A 16,853-nucleotide genomic window follows, 5' to 3' on the forward strand; every position below is an offset into this window, starting at 1 on the left:
GAAGACCCATTGGAAGTAATTTCACATCTACACGCTACCTTTGATTTAAAGGCAAATATGAGCCCCTTGGGTTAAAGATGAATTAAATATTTAAGAGCAGCAGAAAACTAAGTAACCGTCAAGAGTTTTGCCTCTCTTTATAGCTGAGCCATGTAGTATTAACTGTTGCTGAAATGACTCATTATGAGATGATGCTTGCTGGTGTGAAAGCAGAGAGAAAAAAATTCAGCATCCTGAAATACTGAAACCTCTGGCTCAGTTTATCTTAAAATTTCAGTTTTCTGCATTAAATTAATTTCTCTGCTAATAACTTTGTAAACATACATACATGTAAGCCTGCCGATACACCACATCCTAATAAAAGACTGAATCATGCGTAGCTGCTCTCTAACAATAATTAAAAATTTATTGCTGCTTTTTTAAAGCATTTCCAAATTCAGAATTGTTTCACATATTAAACTCCCCACCCCGCCTTCTCTGAAGGATGCCTAATATTCAACCTGTTATTCAAAATGATTGCTCATGATGGGATTTCCAAGTGGCCCTGACATCTACCCACAAGCAGGGTTACACAGGTCTGCAGCGGGGAGAGTAATCCCAAGACCTGTGCTAGGTGAGATGTCAGCCTGGATGACAGGGAGGCCCCTCTGGCCTTGCTAGTTCTGATTCACACCCAGGTGACGTGTTTCTTCTTGCAAACATAGCCACAGGGTTGTTTTTTGGTTTTTTTAATTGCAATGGAAGCTTAAATTACGCAGAAATATGAGGTACCTCAAATAAACCAGAAAGAGTCATGTTTGCTGTTGCCAAGTGTCCTTCTTACAAATTCCTCTCCAGTTGCCTCCAGTGCATGCTGGCATACAGCAGGTAAAAGACTGCTGTAAGCAACAGTTGCTTTGCATTTCCCTCCATTAGGAATGGAAAACCAAACACTATCCCACACACCAAAATTAACATTTACAAGAATCTCAGTACTGCTGTTACACACGTGTGTGTCCATGTGTCTGCAGAGCATGAAGGACAGAAGTAACAAAGTGACATCTTCTGCCAAACTCCTAGAAGGATGGTATTGGAAAATATGGTTAAGAAAATTATACGGCGCTCATGCCTTAGCACAACATGCTATTAATCTGCCAGCATCAGAAACACTCTGAAAGAATTAGTGTGAAACTATTAATAATCTGCCACTCACGATAACCCCGTGACTCAACAGCACCTAACAGTATGTTTCCATCAGTCCCCATCATCTCTGAGTCCTGGACCTCAGGAGCTGGGTGACACCAGGACGGGAGAGAAGAGCTTCTCACCTCCTGTCTTCAAGGAACCTGCACTGTGTATAGAACCACCCCAACATTCCCATAACAGCCAGCACAGGGAAATGGGTGCCTTCAGGGGTGATGAGCCCACCTGCCTCCATGGACTGCATGGGGAATTCAGCAGGGTGAGCCCTCATCCCTCCTCTTGTTGGGCACTGGGGCACCAGCTCTGGCAGAGGGAAGTGGCTCAGCGCCCCCCCAAGCTGCTGTGGACCTGGTCCTTGCTGGGAAGGGGAGGAAAGTAGCCTTTGCCATGTGAGTCATGCCTTGGTTTTCTGGGAAAGGAGCAGAAGTGTCTTGGGGATCTCAGTAAGTGCCTGAAGATGGAACAACAGCAACAGCACTGCGTGGCCTTGCTTGCTCCTGCTCCTTCTCCACCTGCCACCATCCACTTAAAGCCAAAGAGGTGCCTCAGCAGCAATGCTGAAGAAAATTACCTTTGGGGGCCTCAGGGCCCTAGTGGGCAAATTTGGAAGAGAAGTAATTAACAGGAGGACAGATAAATCCTCATTAAAACAAATAATCTGCCAACAGTCATGAATACTGTAGTGTCTAATCCATAACTTCAGTCTCTACAACTGGCATACAGCAGTGTGGTACCTGAAATACTGCAAAAAGAAAACTGCTGACCAGCAGTGACTTCTTTTGCTCTTTCTTAAACTGCCACCACTTCAAATACCTCTGATAAAAAAAAAAAAAATGCACCTGGGTGGATCAAGCACCAAGCAGAGGGACCGACTCATCTCCATCCTTCCTGGTTACTCTTGGAAAACAGGTTTTACAACCGTGGAACCTCAGCCTCACACCGTAGCCTGATGCCTGAAACAACCGAACATTCTCCTTCTTGGCAGTTTCTTTTAGAGAACAGGAGCCCAGAGTGGATTTTCCCAGCAGGAGAACGTCAAAGGAGAATGTCACAGTCACCACTGCATGTTAAAGGTGGAAGAAATACTTCCAGACACAGATGTACAGGAGCTATTTGAAATTACGCCCTCAGAGACTAAGTGTTATACTCAGGTTTACTTAATGGGTTTTAGGAAACCAAATCCTGGCTTTATGGACTTAACAAATGCATGGGAATGATGGTATTCATGATTCTCTTTCTAAGCTGGTCCATAGTATACAAAGCACATATATGGCATTTTTCTTCCTATCTAAAGTTCATTTTAAGCTTTTTCTGCATTGGAAAATGCTCTAACCACACCTATCAGATTTTCAATCAAAACAGCTTTGGTGTCTGGTAGGGGCAGCAGAATTGGTCAATTTATTTCATAAAACTTTATGTACAAAGCAGCAGTATCCATGAACGTAATGGTCAGAATATAGAGTCTACAGGGGTAATTTTTATTACAATTTATAGCAAGATTACCCATACTCCACAGTTTTCAGATTTTATTGAGATTTTATGGGACTATATGGCTAGAACAGTTAACTGCATCCAGCATAGCTATGGTTCACAAAGAATGGGAATTGTCACTGAATGCACAGTGTAACTAATCTACCAGGGAATATCAATTGCTATGATCCAATCAAAGGCAATATTTAAAATCATTTCACCAGTCAAATAGTTAGCCATAAACCTGTAAAAGAATAGCTGTGTGGAGAAATACAGAGGTGAGAGTGATTGCATGGATGTAATATACAAACATATTTAAGCATCTCTCTCATTGGGTTGTATACATAAACACACATTTTTTTTTTTTTAAGCAAAGGACTTTTCTCTTTCTAAGCTATTTGAATGCCATGAGACCTCACCTACACAAAACCCACACTACTGACACTACTGAGATTTATCTCTCACTGAGCATCCAATATACAAATACCCTACCACCAAAAATAAACAGGGGAAACAGTAAGGACAGAATATATTTAATATTAAATACAATATTGCAAAGCCACTGCAAAACAGTAGCAGATTGCAACTTATGTGCTGCAACAGTGTAGAGATATTTTAGACACTAGAAAGCTTCCAGCAGGTTGGTCTAAGGTACAGTAAAACCCAGGCAAGGATAAAATAAATTAGAAGTTTTATGCCTATGTTTCTGCTGGATCCTAACCTGTGGGATAAAAGCAACTAGATCAAAGCTCAGCCCTGGTGAGAGTACAGAGGTGATGGACCAGAGGCATTCTTGGTGTGGAAGACAAGGAATTTACAGCTTCCAAAAGGTGCAGAGACTCAGGATATGTCGAAATAGACCTCCTCATGCTCTTTACACTGGACTTCACAAATGGACTTGGAATACACATTTACCTCTTTCCCTTCCTCAAACATGCTCCTAGTTAAAAGCATAGCACAATGCTAAATCCACCGTCGATAAATCTTAGAAGACTATGTGCTTCTATAGTGAAAAAACCCAAGCATATCACCAGTGAGTCACCAGAAACACAACTTTTCTGGAGATTTAAGTAGAAGACTGTTTATGGGTTTCCCCATAGCTCACCTAAGACACTTTATCTTCAAGCAAACTCCTTCTCAATTTCAAATACCACAGCACGTCTTGTAACCTGTATTTTAACTCTCCATTCTGGCAAGAATTACTGTTTACTCTAGTTCTTAAATGTAGGCACCATCTCCAGTAGCACAGGTCCCACCCTGAATGCAAGCCTCTCCTCTGCTTGCTTCTCTTCCTGGCTATCCATTGCCAACCTGGTTCTCCTTTCCAAGAACCACTAATATTTCTTCCAGACAAACCAATCAAACAGGGGGAGAAAGAGTCAGCATTTTGGGGAATAGGAGGGGGGAGGTGGACAGGCTGGAATATATACAGCCACAAAAAATCTTTGTGCGTAACAACAAAAAAAACTTGCAGTTAAAGTAGAAACTCTCTGTTTCAATGCAACTCCAACCCAAAATAATCATCTACTAAAATGCAGAAAGGATAATCACTTCACATGAAATAAAAAAAAGCAACACTAGTGGTTTTAATTAAGAGTCTCTTCCATAATTTATACAAACAGACCATATAAACTGACCTTTGAAATGGTTCTCTACATTTCTAACTTTGTACTACAAATTGAGTTTACTTTTGTGCAGTAAACTTTACAGTGGGCAGAAATAACAGGCTGTACTTTAAAAAAAAAAAAAAAAAAAGCAACCAAGGGCAGTGATATTATCTAGTTTACCTGTTTTTAAGTTCCAAAAAAATCTGTAGCAAAAGGTATTGCATTTACTACTTATTAATGTATCCACGGTGAGGAATATGGCATGTGTAAACTGAAAGATACAATCTGTATTTCTAGTAGACACAGTAACAAAAATAGTCCACAACAACGGCTTTATGGATATTTACATACATGAGAAGCAGATTTAAGTTCAGTGGCAAATTTAAATTCATAGTGTTCTTGACTGCTAGATTTTGCAAGTGGTTGTGTCTCCCAAAAACTTTTAAACCTGTAAGAGTGAGAACCCCAAACTCCAGAATTACAGAAGTTTCACAGGTCCTTGGTGCATCATCATCAGTAGGGAGCTTCTTAAAGGCCCTTCAATGGAGTAATGCTTTTGAACTACAGAAAACAATTTTAAAGGGTATTATCTTTGCCAAAACCTGCTACTAGAAGGACACAATTTGCCAGCAGTATTTGTGGATATCTTCTGAAAGCAAAGCAGTGGAAACACTCAGGTTAATGGGAGCGGAGTTTGTAGGGGAACCTGTTGCTGCCACAGTGGGCCCTTTCACTCCTGGTTGAGCCTCTCCTTGCTCTCTTTCACCCTCCCCAGATCTCTTTTCTACCCTTTTACTTTTTCCCCCTTCCTCTGCTTCCAGTCCTTTCCCACTTTTCCTCCTGAACATGTTCATACAACCATTGCCATCTTCCCACCTCTTCTTTTCTCCCCACCCCCCTTCCACCTTGCCCCGCTCCCTGCTGCCCAGCCCTTTCCAACCTCCTCCTTGCCTCTTCCCAGACACAATTGGGTTTTTTGCTTTACCCTTTAAGAGGATTTATATTTTATTCAGATCTCCAAACTTGGCTTGGTTTCTGCAAGTGCCTATAAAGACAAAAAAAAGAACAACAGTCCAAACCAAACTTGAGGCTCACGGCACAAAACACAGCTCTATAATTTATCCCCCCAAAAAAGCTGGAGTAAGTTTTTCAACATGGAAAATGCTACATTTTTCTCTATGTTCAGTGTCAGGAAGTGTGGAATAGTTTTTTTTTCTTGAAAGTTTCCTCAAAAAGAAAGAAAAAAGAAATAGCCTGAGGCAGGCATGTGGCATGTAAAATGTCAGCCTAAATGATTAACATACACTCAGACTTTGAGCAGCTGAAGACAGGGTTTTAACAGAAACCATCAGGGAACCTTATCTATAGGTGCTGCTACTTGCTGTGCCTCTAATTACACCTCTTAGCAATCCTCACCACTGCTGAACAGGCAGAAAAAAAGGTGAAAAAAAGAGTTTTTCATGGGATTTTAATACTTTGGAATACTTTGTTGTATAATAATGTCTAGTACTCGTCACCTACTCCATGCAGAAAAAACCTCCAAGGGCTTTTGAAGGCTTCGGATGACAGGACAACAGCGATGACCAAGAAAGGGAGAGAACTTTGTCTCTTTGCCAGGTGGTAGGGGGTGGCAGGGGGTGCAGCCCAGACACGCAGTGCCCACAGGTACTTGTGCCCGGCTCCCATCCCCTCTGTGCCCCAAGAGCCGTAACACATTACCACACTTTGCACATGCGAAATACCGCAAGCATTAGGTTGAGGGGGCAACCCGCACATCTGGGCTGGCAGTGTGGGGGCAGCACACAGAGACCCCCACTTTGGGCATCTCCCTGGAGGGCCTCCTCGCCAGTGCGTGCATCAGGGATGTCAGGAGGGGAAGATCCACAGCTGGCAGGAGTCTGCGTGTCACTCTGGGTGCACGCGCACACGTATGTGAGTGTGGTGGGATTACAGAACAGTGTTAGATATCTGCAGGAATTTAGTAAGGTTTTGTAAATGGCTAGTGTTTTATTACTGATACTGGACATAGTGTCCACTGATTACCTTCTAATTATGTGTTGTTAATAAATTCCTAAAAATGCTTCGATCCTGATTCTGATTTACACTAGGTGAACTGAAAGGGTTTTATTTTGCAAAAAGAATCAGTCTGACAGAAGAGTGCTTTTGTAGCATGATACTCCTGGCTCCTGATGTCCCCCTCGGTGTAGCACGTGGAACAGGACCTGACTGGATGCTGCCGGCAGCTCATACATACACAGGCTAATTCTCTGCAAACCCATTTGGTTTTCAATGCTGCAGAAAGGGTTTGATTTAACAGGAAACGTTGCATGTAAAAAATAGGAGAGAGGAGGCAGGATGGACAGCAGAAACAAGCAGCACTTTGGGAGGCAGAAAAGGAGTTCCCAGACTCTCCTGAAGGAAGGTGTGATGGAGAACGCCAGGATGAATGAAGCCATGCAGAAAGATGTGCAGCCACAGAGGAGGAGACGACAGCATGGGTTAGAAAGATTAACAGATGACAAGGAGGGAGAGATGAAGCAGAGCTGCTGAAACTGGCACTCAAAGAACAATCGGCAAGATGGGAAGGACTAGAAAAAATGGAAAAATAAAAAGAGAGGGGGAAACAGAAAAGGAGGTAGTGATTTCTGGTGCTGAAGGGAAGAGGGAATTCAACCATAACAGGAAGAAAGAAGTATTTGCTTAAACTACCTAGAAAAGGATCCACCAGGAGGACAGTTTTGTCCAAGAGAGAGGAAGGTGTAACAGGAAGCGCCAGAGGAAGCAGAAAGCCACCAGAGCAAAATGCCTGGAGGCAGGATTAGCAGGATGGTGGTGGTCTGAGAAGTTGTTGCAATAAAATTTAAAATGAAATGGTTCTAGTCAAACCTGGAAGGAAGAGGAAAACTCAGCATGAGGAAAATAAAATCGGGAATAAGGGGGGAAAAAAAAAACTTTCTCCATATCCTGTTTCTTGCATTTTTCCGCTAAGTACCTATATCTAGAAAAGTAGGAGAGATCTGATCTTAAGTCTGATGTAATTTTCATTAATTTTAGCATTGAAAGTATCCGTGTTCAGGGAAGTGCCTAAGTTTATTCAAGTTGAAAAGGACTTGGATACAGGCTAATGTAAAATATAACTTTAAGTGCTTCCCAACCACACCCCTGGATCATCAACATGGTGACTAATTTAGCACCAAAACAGTAACAGCACAGAGATTATGTGACAAATGCTGCTTATGCTATCTGTGGTTTGACTTTTTTTCAGCATGCATATTTTTTTGTATCTGAAAATGATCAATGTTCATGTAAAAGTTGATAGTTGTGACTCTGGATGATTTCAAACCTGCGTTTTTCCTTCAGCTGGTAGAGGATTAGCAACCAATTCAATTTGACCTTTATTTCTTTTCTTCAGCACAAGAGCTGACCACTGAAGGGAAGTCACTCTGCACACATATGAAAACTATTTAATCACTTAAATTTGTGCAATATCATTGCATATTAATATTTACATTTTTTTACATGAAAGAAAGAAAAACACACTCCAGAAAAAGCTGACAAAAATGACTACCTAGAGTGGATTCTTGCCCATTATTCTTCTATTGTACTTATTCAAAATAACCTGAATATTTATATGAAAAGAATTAGTAATAGCAAAACGGGTACAATTGATGACAAAAAATAAACTAAACAACGCTTAATCCCTTCTTTTTCTTTAGCTGTACGTTAATAGGTGCTACAGGGCTGGTTAATGATCTCTGCCAATAACAGCACAAAGGTGATATTGTCAGGGCAGCTCAGGAGGCCTGGAGCTCATGGGCTGAAATCCCTATGGCGCATTAAATTCTGGAATTTTGTTGACAAAACTGGGGTAGCAAAGTTCCAGTTTTACAAGATCAGGAGGTGCTTCCTATAGAGGAGACTATACCAGAGCCAACTAGCACCTTTGAAAAGAAAACAAACGGGAAAAATTCTGGATGAGCTCAAGGTCAGGTGCAGCTCAAAGCTCCAAAATCAAAATCCAGACTAAAACTTAGGGTTTTTTCCCCCCCAGACAACATGGTGAAAAGTTCTGCTTTCATTCATCGTTTCTTGACATAACAGCACAAAGTCCTACAATTACATCACTGTATGAAGTGCAATAAAACTTCCTAAACCATCATTTTGATTCTTAAAACCAAAATCCAGATCAGTTGTGAGCTTGTTTCCTACACCCAAGCCTGTTGAGAGGGCACAGTCTACACTAGGGTACTGAGGGAACAGAAGGAGAACCAAAGAGTTGTGGACAACAGGATGCTACTAAATGTCAGAATGACTCATCACTGCAGTCCTGTACAATAATACACAGTCGCAAGTATATCAATAACAGCTGTGAAAATTGAATGAAAAAAGGTCTTTGGCTTGTAGAGACCTGTTCATTATGCAATTAGGTACATAAGAGGTGTTATAAAGATGTATTACTAAATGTCCTGTGCTCTCATATACCCTAAAAGTAAGGTAATCTGTCAGTACCCTCCCTTTCCACCTCAAGCAATACCTCCTTTTCAGGGGAGAATTAGCCATATTTTATTCACTCACATGCAATGAACCTTGAAATGAGTCTGTCTCATTTCTTTCCTCACATTCCCATCTCTGCCACTAATGCCTTTTTTTATAAAGTCATGCTTTTCAGAGTGTCCGGACACATCTGTTTTCTTCTTCCACCTATCATGTCACCATCTCTTAACAAGTTTTCGCTTCCTCAGTAACTGTTATGTTCTCATTTTTTCTTGCTTTCCAGCTCCCCTTTCTATGTTCTTTGGACACCTCTCCAAGAGTGTATCTGTCCTTCTGGCATGTGCTTTCTTCCTCCCTTCACACCTCCATGTGCCTCTCAGGTCCTGTGTCTGCAAAACTCATTCCCAACATACACACTCTTCCCTTCTGCTGTTTAATTTGGAAGAAGAAACCTAATTCAGATTTGCACTGCCACTCCTTGAGCTTAATAAAACCTACCTCTCTGCACGTGCTACCACTTTTTGGTCCTACAGTCTTTCCTCTGCACGTTCCTACAGACTGACGACGACTGCTTTCCCTTTGTGTGGTAACAATCTTTCCGGTATTCCTTCCCTTGCCAAATCTGTATCACCTGGTGAGTTTTCCATGTCCATTTCATCTGTGATGTTTTATATATCACCACTATTCCATTGCCTAACTTCTTCAGCTTCTGGGAAGGATATATTCCTCTCAGGACAAAACTTGCCATGAGTTGTCCAAGCACCTAACACCACTGCTGACATCAACCTTTACAAAAATATTTATTTTTAAGAGCATCTGGAATAAGACTTTTAAAGGTTCTCTCAATAGTGTAAGTTATATGCCTTTTCAGCAAACAGCATAGTAAGTCTGGAAACTAACAGCTTTATAATGTTGTTACATTTTCCTCATACAAAAATAGTTTTAGAGATGCCATAGATGCACAAAACTGGTTCCACCTTACCTTTGACGTGGCTTCTCCCATCCTCCAACAATGGTACGACTATAGTGTTGTTCATATTCCCAGGTGATCTCACAGCTGTATAGACAACAGGTACTGACTGTACCACCACGGGGATACGGTGCACATGACTCATTTTGTTGGACTGTAAGTTCATGGGGCTTGAAGGTGGTACTGGATGGATAATGTGCAAAAATTGCTGGCCTCCAACACCAGATGCAGAAGCTACAAGAGGACCTGGAGTTAATACTGATGGTACAGATGCTGCTGAGGATACTGATGTTATTACTGTGGGTGATGAAGCTGGCCGACTAGAAGATGAAGAAGTAGAAGTAGAAGAAGGGGAGGAGGCTGATGCTGTCATAGAAACCGGTGAAGATGAAGCTGCTGTAGGGGACGACCTGGCTTTGTTTATTGACAAGTCCACTGGTTCAGTCTGCGTTTGGAAATGGTCTGTAGATAATGAATCCTCCACTGGGTCTGCCTTCATGTTGTTTAATAACAAAGGTACAGCTTCCATATCTGGGTAGTTGTGGACGTTTGGAGACTGTTGGAGAAGGACAAAGGGACAGTTACATACGTGGCTAAAGATGACCTGCACATCCAATTGCTAATACACATCACACAACTTGGTCACGGACATCACAGGATTTGTTTCCTTTTCTTATGTCAATTCTTAGTTTTAAAGTACAAACCATGCTAGAAAGCACAGACATGTCCAGTTTGAACAGAACATTAAAAAAAGTTCTACTCTCATTTCTTACAAGGTGGCTGTACAAAATCAACCTGTTGCTTTGCACTATGCAAAGTCACCCGTGACAAAAAATGTTACTATCTCCACAGGTAACCACTGCTTATATTGAGAGGACATTTCTTCCCAACATACAACTTTAAGCTACACCATTCCTCTCTTGTGTCATCCTCAATGGACATGAAGAAAAACTGGTCACCACCATTTTCCAAACAATTTTCTGCACGCTCAAAGACTGTCATTTCCCCCTACTTGTCTACCTTCTTCTAGACTAGGCAGACCTTGCCTTTTTCTTATAACCTTGCCTCTTTCTGTTATAAGTCAGCTTTTAAAGAAAAAGCCTTAGCATTGTTGTTTGCTCTCTACAATGATCTTTGCATTTTTTTCCATACCACTTCTCAGAAGGCAGTGCCGTATGCTAAACACAGACTTTCAACGCTTGACTTTCTGCATTCTGCATGGTTACAGATAGGTTACTTACAGGTCAATAGAGAGCCCCTCATTTCTATGGTTGCCCTGTTACAGCCAGCAAGGGCTACAACAATTCATTATTCAAAATTAGCACATTAGATAGCCTTCCCCATTGTTATATTTTTAATTTTTTTTTCATGCTAATTAAAAACAATTTTCTGACTTTGCAAAATAACTTCTATGCATTAGACCAACTCTTTCAAAGCTGGTTGGTCTAAATGTATTCTAGACTGGTGCCATCTGCTATTTTTGCAGTTATATTCCTTATTTCCATCATCAAAGAGGGTAATAGAATTTTTGAATAATGCTAGGCCAAAGACAGATCCCTGGAGAAGCTCATTTGATATATCTTTCCTTTTTGACAGTACATCATTAATAACTACTCTTTACAAATGTTTTTTCAAGTAATTTTCAATAGGCAGAGCAAGGAAGGAAATGCCCATCGATAACCTGGTAGTATGACAAAGCATAGCTCTCAGCTCCTCAGCTAAGTACCTCCATGGCACTGCACCGCAGCAGAGCTTCTCTACAGGCATACACATGCTGTTATGTGCTGTAGTACAGAAAACCAATCTCAATAAAAAACATTTGCCAAGCTACTTCAAATCTCACTTGACCCAAAGCAATTATTCCATATACAGATCTAACAAGCAATCTTTTTATGGTACCTAAGCAGCTCTAAATGCATTCTCTCCATCTCTAGATTATAGTCTTTACTAAGTGTGTAAAAACATTAAGTTGGAAATATTTAAGCCACAAATATTTAGTTCTTCTACTCTAAAATAAGCTAACAATCAAGCAAGCTATGAATTCACTTCGGGATTTTTATAATCAACGATGTTAAATATTTTCATGCAGAAACCTCCTGGTTTTGAGTCAGAGCCAAATTTCATCACAGAATGAAGATCTATTACAAAAGGAAAACAGAACGCTAATATTAAAAATTATAATAATAACAGCCTAAGTGGGTATTATCCCTGGCATACTGAAAGATGAGCCGTTCTAGTAGATCCCATCTATTCAGCTGATTCAGGCTGGTTCTTGGATCTGATGCTTTCCCCCATTTGAAAGCAAGAACACGTCTGGAACAGTGAGTGTCTTCTTCTATTCATACACAAATCAACTTAAAAAAAAGCGACCCCAATTCATCCGGCCACTGGACCTTGATGTAAAGACAAACAACAAAAGGAAAAACTCTTATTTATAAAGGCAATGGTAAGTTCTCCTGCTAAAAAAGATGATGGAGTAAAGAACAGTTACTTCTCAAAGCGTTGAGAAGTAACTCAGTTACTTCTCACCAGCTATGAGTGCCAAGGTTACAAAAATCTCTTCCTCAAGAAGGCAAAACTGCCTGTGACTGCCCAGTGATGATTCCTGGTAACTTCCTCTGACACACCTTACCCTGGCTATTGTCAGTAACCCCCACATTAAGCACACCCTATGTGCCATGATAAAGACAAAACCATCAACATACATGACACAAGTAGTTCATTTGTCAAATCCTGACAAGGTCTTATATACGTCATGGGCAAACAGACTGGTTCTGCTGATCTAAACAGATTGGTACTAGAGTAAAGACAAGGTGGAGAGGGACACCCTGCACAGGCTATACCCAAATCTTCGTAAGATCAAAGGCAACATCTTCCACCTTAAATGTTTGAGAGGAGGGGGAGAAACAGGTTTAACTTGTGTACAAGGAAGATGAGGGATCCCCTTGTGCACATGGCTTGGCAAGGGTCATCTAGGAGCAGTACGAATCACCAGCTCCATCCACAGGGCAGACGAATGTGCTACGGAGAAAATCCTCCATATTGACATACTTCCAGGCTTCCCCTGGGTGTCAGGGGAAGATTTCAGTTTGACTCAATGCCACTTGCCTCAGCAGCACAACACTCCTCCGAGCTTACCCTCTGTGAGCTGAAGGATGGATTACCCCACTGTTGCTGTCCTCTGTTGCTCTTCAGAGCACCCTCAGGGACTTGCTGTACCCAGCATATGCACATCAGACTGCTCCCAGGAGTATTCTGACTTCTGGGATACTTCTGAGGCTGGAGACAAGGGATCCACACAGACCTCGAAAGCAGTCCATCACTGAACAGAGCGCAGCCTGCCCCGAAGGCCCACCTGCCTTTGCAGCAGGCAGTGTCAGGTCCCTTACAGGAAGAACCCCCAAACCCTTATGCAGCTGATACCACAAGTTTGCTACTTGTTCCATGGATAAGAGTCAATTGTATTGAGATAAGGCACAGATCATGACTCACAGCTTATTACAGATTGTGCTACGAGCAGGCCTTTGTTTTACTTTAGTAATTACACCAAGTATTTTGGGAATAAAAATAAAAAAGGAAGAAAGTATTGTAACTGCAGTCTACAAATCACTTTCTCTTTTTTCTCTTCTGCATTTACATTTGTAACTGTACCTTCTTTATATCGCATCCACCTTTTGGTATGTACACCCTTTTCTCCAGAGCTGCTGGAAGGGCCATACAGTCTCTATGTACTATAGTAATATAGTTGATATTATTCTTTCAGTCTTCAGTAGTGAAACTAAACTCAAACCTGAACTTTATAATCCCCTTCATGAATTTCTCCAAACAGGATGCAAACCAGTATGTCCCTCAACAACCTCCTTTCCCTGCCAAAACTCTAAGACTAATAATGCCCTTTCTTTGGTAAATTCAGGCTGTGACTGATGTCAGTTGACATTACAAAAACCAGCAGGATCCTTAGCAAAACAGGTCTGTACATCCCATACTTAAGTTAAAAATTGTAAACAAGTGTTACATTTTTTTCTGCTGGCAGGGACACCTTCCACCAGACCAGGTTGCTCAAAGCCCCATCCAGCCTGGCCTTGAGCACTGCCAGGGATGGGGCAGCCACGGCTTCTCTGGGCAGCCTGTGCCAGTGTCTCACCACCCGCACAGGAAAGAATTTCTTCCTGATGTCTAATCTACATTTACCCTCTTTCAGTTTTAAGCTATTCCCACTTGTCCTATCCCTACGTGCCCTTGTAAAAAGTCCCTCTCCACCTTTCTTGTAGGCCCCCTTGAGGTACTGGAAGGCTGCTACAAGGTCTCCCTGTAGGCTTTGCTTCTCCAGGCTAAACAACCCCAATACTCTCAGCTTTTTCTCACAGGAGAGGTGCTCCAGCCCTCTGATCATCTCCATGTCTCTCCTCTGGACTTGCTCCAACAAGTCCATGTCCTTATGCTGGGGGCCCTAGAGCTGAATACAGTACTCCAGATGGGGTCTCATGAAAGCTGAGTAGAGGGGGAGAATCACCTCCCTCAATCTGCTGGTCATACTTCTTTTGATGCAGCCCAGGACAGGGTTGGCTTTCTGGGCTGCAAGTCAATTGGATGAAAAACAATTGGTTGTGTGGGTTTTTTTTTCCCTCGCATCTAACTATTCCTGCCTTTCTATCCTCATCTAGTGAACTGGGCTTCTTGTGGTGGTGTGGGCTCAACTGATTGCTGGTCTGGGCATCTGAAACAGGTTTTCCCCATCTGTATCCTAAAAGTGCCTGTGTCGGTTTTGCAAACTTCATTTTGGTTTTAGGGGTCTAAACTCTGTTGTTGAGTTTGGCAGCTTCCAGAGCATTTGGTGAGTTAGAAAGGGTTCAGCCTGAGGTCCCTGCAACCCAGTGGGCTGCCTTGGATGCCTGCCCAGCCCATGGAAATAAAACATGAAGGGGTACAGCTGCACGTGGCTTCCCTCGTCTCACTGCTCCTGCCTGCTGGTACAAAGGAGAGGGGCAGCTTCATCCCTGCCTCCAGCTGGTACTCAGAGGCAGTTCTCAGCAATGCCTCTCTCTGCAGTACTGTTGTCACATCCTTATGCTGTTCACCATCCACTCAAATCCTGGCTGAAACAGAACTGGAAGGCAGGTCAGGATGGCTCCCTGCTAGAAAAGGCTTTTTAATAAAGCTTCAGCCTTTATTAGTCAGTGCTTTTGTCTCATGCTTTTTGTGCCTGCCCTTTAAAGCTGTACACCAGTATTCTCTGTGGTGCTCTGTTTCATTAGCTTGCCATTAATAAAGCCTGCCAGGAACCTAACACGTGATTTTCCTATTCACAAAGCTTTTTTTCAGCTGTGTAAAAAAGCATTCCTTACTGCCCTTTTCCCTGACCATTACAGAAAAACAACCAGTCAGCCACACAACCAGCCACAAGACCCTGAGCGAAGCACAGTGAAGTTATGGCCGATAACACCTTATCTGCTGGATGGCCATCCTTTCCCACACAGCTCTACCTCTTCTTCTTTCCAGCCCTCTGAACTCCACCTCCTCTTAACTTACATGGGAGAAAATTTTGCAACAGCCCCCTTCCACACTCTTAATCTATTCATAACCAAGCATGAAGAGCTCATAGTTTCCATGCAGCTCAGGTTAAAATCAGTGAAAGAGCAAACATCAATTTTGTTTTCGGCAACTCATCCTGACACCTTGCAGTTCATCAACTTCACAGGGTACTAAGCTTCAGTGAGCCTTTATGCCTCTGTGGAGTTTTACTGCTCCTGCACAACGGAGTTTACAAACCTCCAACAATCAGTTGTCAGCTTTTAAAGTGTTCTTCCTTTCTGGCAGCAATCTGCCAAGGTCAAACAATTTGTAAGAAAGCATACCAAAAAAGCTGTCCTTGATGATGGAAACTGAACAGACTAAATTTAGCATTTATAAAATAAGCCATCTTTGAGGACAGGAAGTTAGAAAATAAAATGCTGAAAATTTAACTCTTCAGTCAAATCACACAAAACCCCTTCTTGGTTTGTCATTGTGCTGCCTCACCTCATTCTGCTCTGGCAGTGGAAATTTCAGGCAGGATGATTTTGTTTTGTCAGAGTTAAAGGAGACTAAGATGAGAAAAATCATACTCCTTCTGAAAAGCTATCCACAATTTTAACCATGTCATTGCCACTGCTGTACCAAAGTGCCAAAGATCGGCAGTGCAGGCACACAGTCTTCTGGGCAGGCAGTGCAGAACTGGGCCCAGCTAGAACAGCTTTCAGCTGTGGTCATCATGCTTGGAGGGTGAAATCTAAATAACAAGGAATATTCTGCAGGTTACAGATATTCTAACACTTCATGGCGAAAGACACACATGCTAGGTTCAAAATGGCCAAAAGCACTTGCTCTAGCACTTGCATAGCACACAGATGTGATACAACTCTAATGCCTTGAGACATGCAGGTAGATTTGGTTTAGGATATGGTGTGTTCATCTTTAGTATACAATTTCTTTTCTAAAATCAAAACGGACTATTTTCCTCATCTTTCCTGTAGATCAGGGTAGAAAGCTCACCCCCCTCAAAAACTAGTTCTGTAGGTGCTTACCACGAAGCATACCTGCCTGCATGGGGTTTAGTCCTGTCACGCCCCAGTGAGGCACTTGCAAACATCAGCACATGGCTAGCTTGGGAGAGTAGGAGCTTCAGCACTTCAAAGAGCCCTGGTAAGTTAGGGCTCAAGCATCCAGTGCTTTACTCAGGAGTCTTGTTTTGTTTTATCTTGCTAACCTATGAGTGAACGCTCTTTAAAATTACCTGAAGAGATGCTTTTGAAAACACATTCCCATCATAAGAAATTACATTCACAACACTCACACGCTTCCGCCTGAAAATCTCCACTTCAACCAAAGCAACAAAATACTCTAAAGAAAGGAAGAAGTAATAGAAACTGCAAAAAAAATGAACTAAACAACCTCTATGTGAAACACTTTGTTATCCCCCTGAAAAGAAGATGCATCCAAGACTCAACTACGCTCACTTTGAGATATGGCTATTATTACTGATCTGTACATGAGGGGTGCACCAGTAGAGCACTGAGAGACAGCTGTATAAAATCAGGAGGATGAACACATAGACAGCAGAACACTAAAAATGAGTAAAATACTAAAAATTC

At 42.0% G+C, this 16,853-nt stretch overlaps 1 protein-coding gene across 6 annotated transcripts in view; it reads right to left on the reverse strand.

Moving 5' to 3' along the window:
- The window catches only part of KLF12 (Kruppel like factor 12), a 251,878-nt gene that overhangs the window by 85,894 nt on the left and 149,131 nt on the right, over nt 1-16,853 (reverse strand). For all 6 annotated transcript variants that reach the window (XM_037378167.1, XM_037378161.1, XM_037378163.1 and 3 more), the window contains one exon: nt 9,736-10,279. In XM_037378167.1, the coding sequence (XP_037234064.1) occupies nt 9,736-10,279 (544 nt within the window). The remainder of the gene's footprint in view (nt 1-9,735; nt 10,280-16,853) is intronic.

The sequence above is a fragment of the Falco rusticolus genome, chromosome 2, assembly GCF_015220075.1.
Source record: "Falco rusticolus isolate bFalRus1 chromosome 2, bFalRus1.pri, whole genome shotgun sequence".
Lineage (NCBI taxonomy): Eukaryota > Metazoa > Chordata > Aves > Falconiformes > Falconidae > Falco > Falco rusticolus.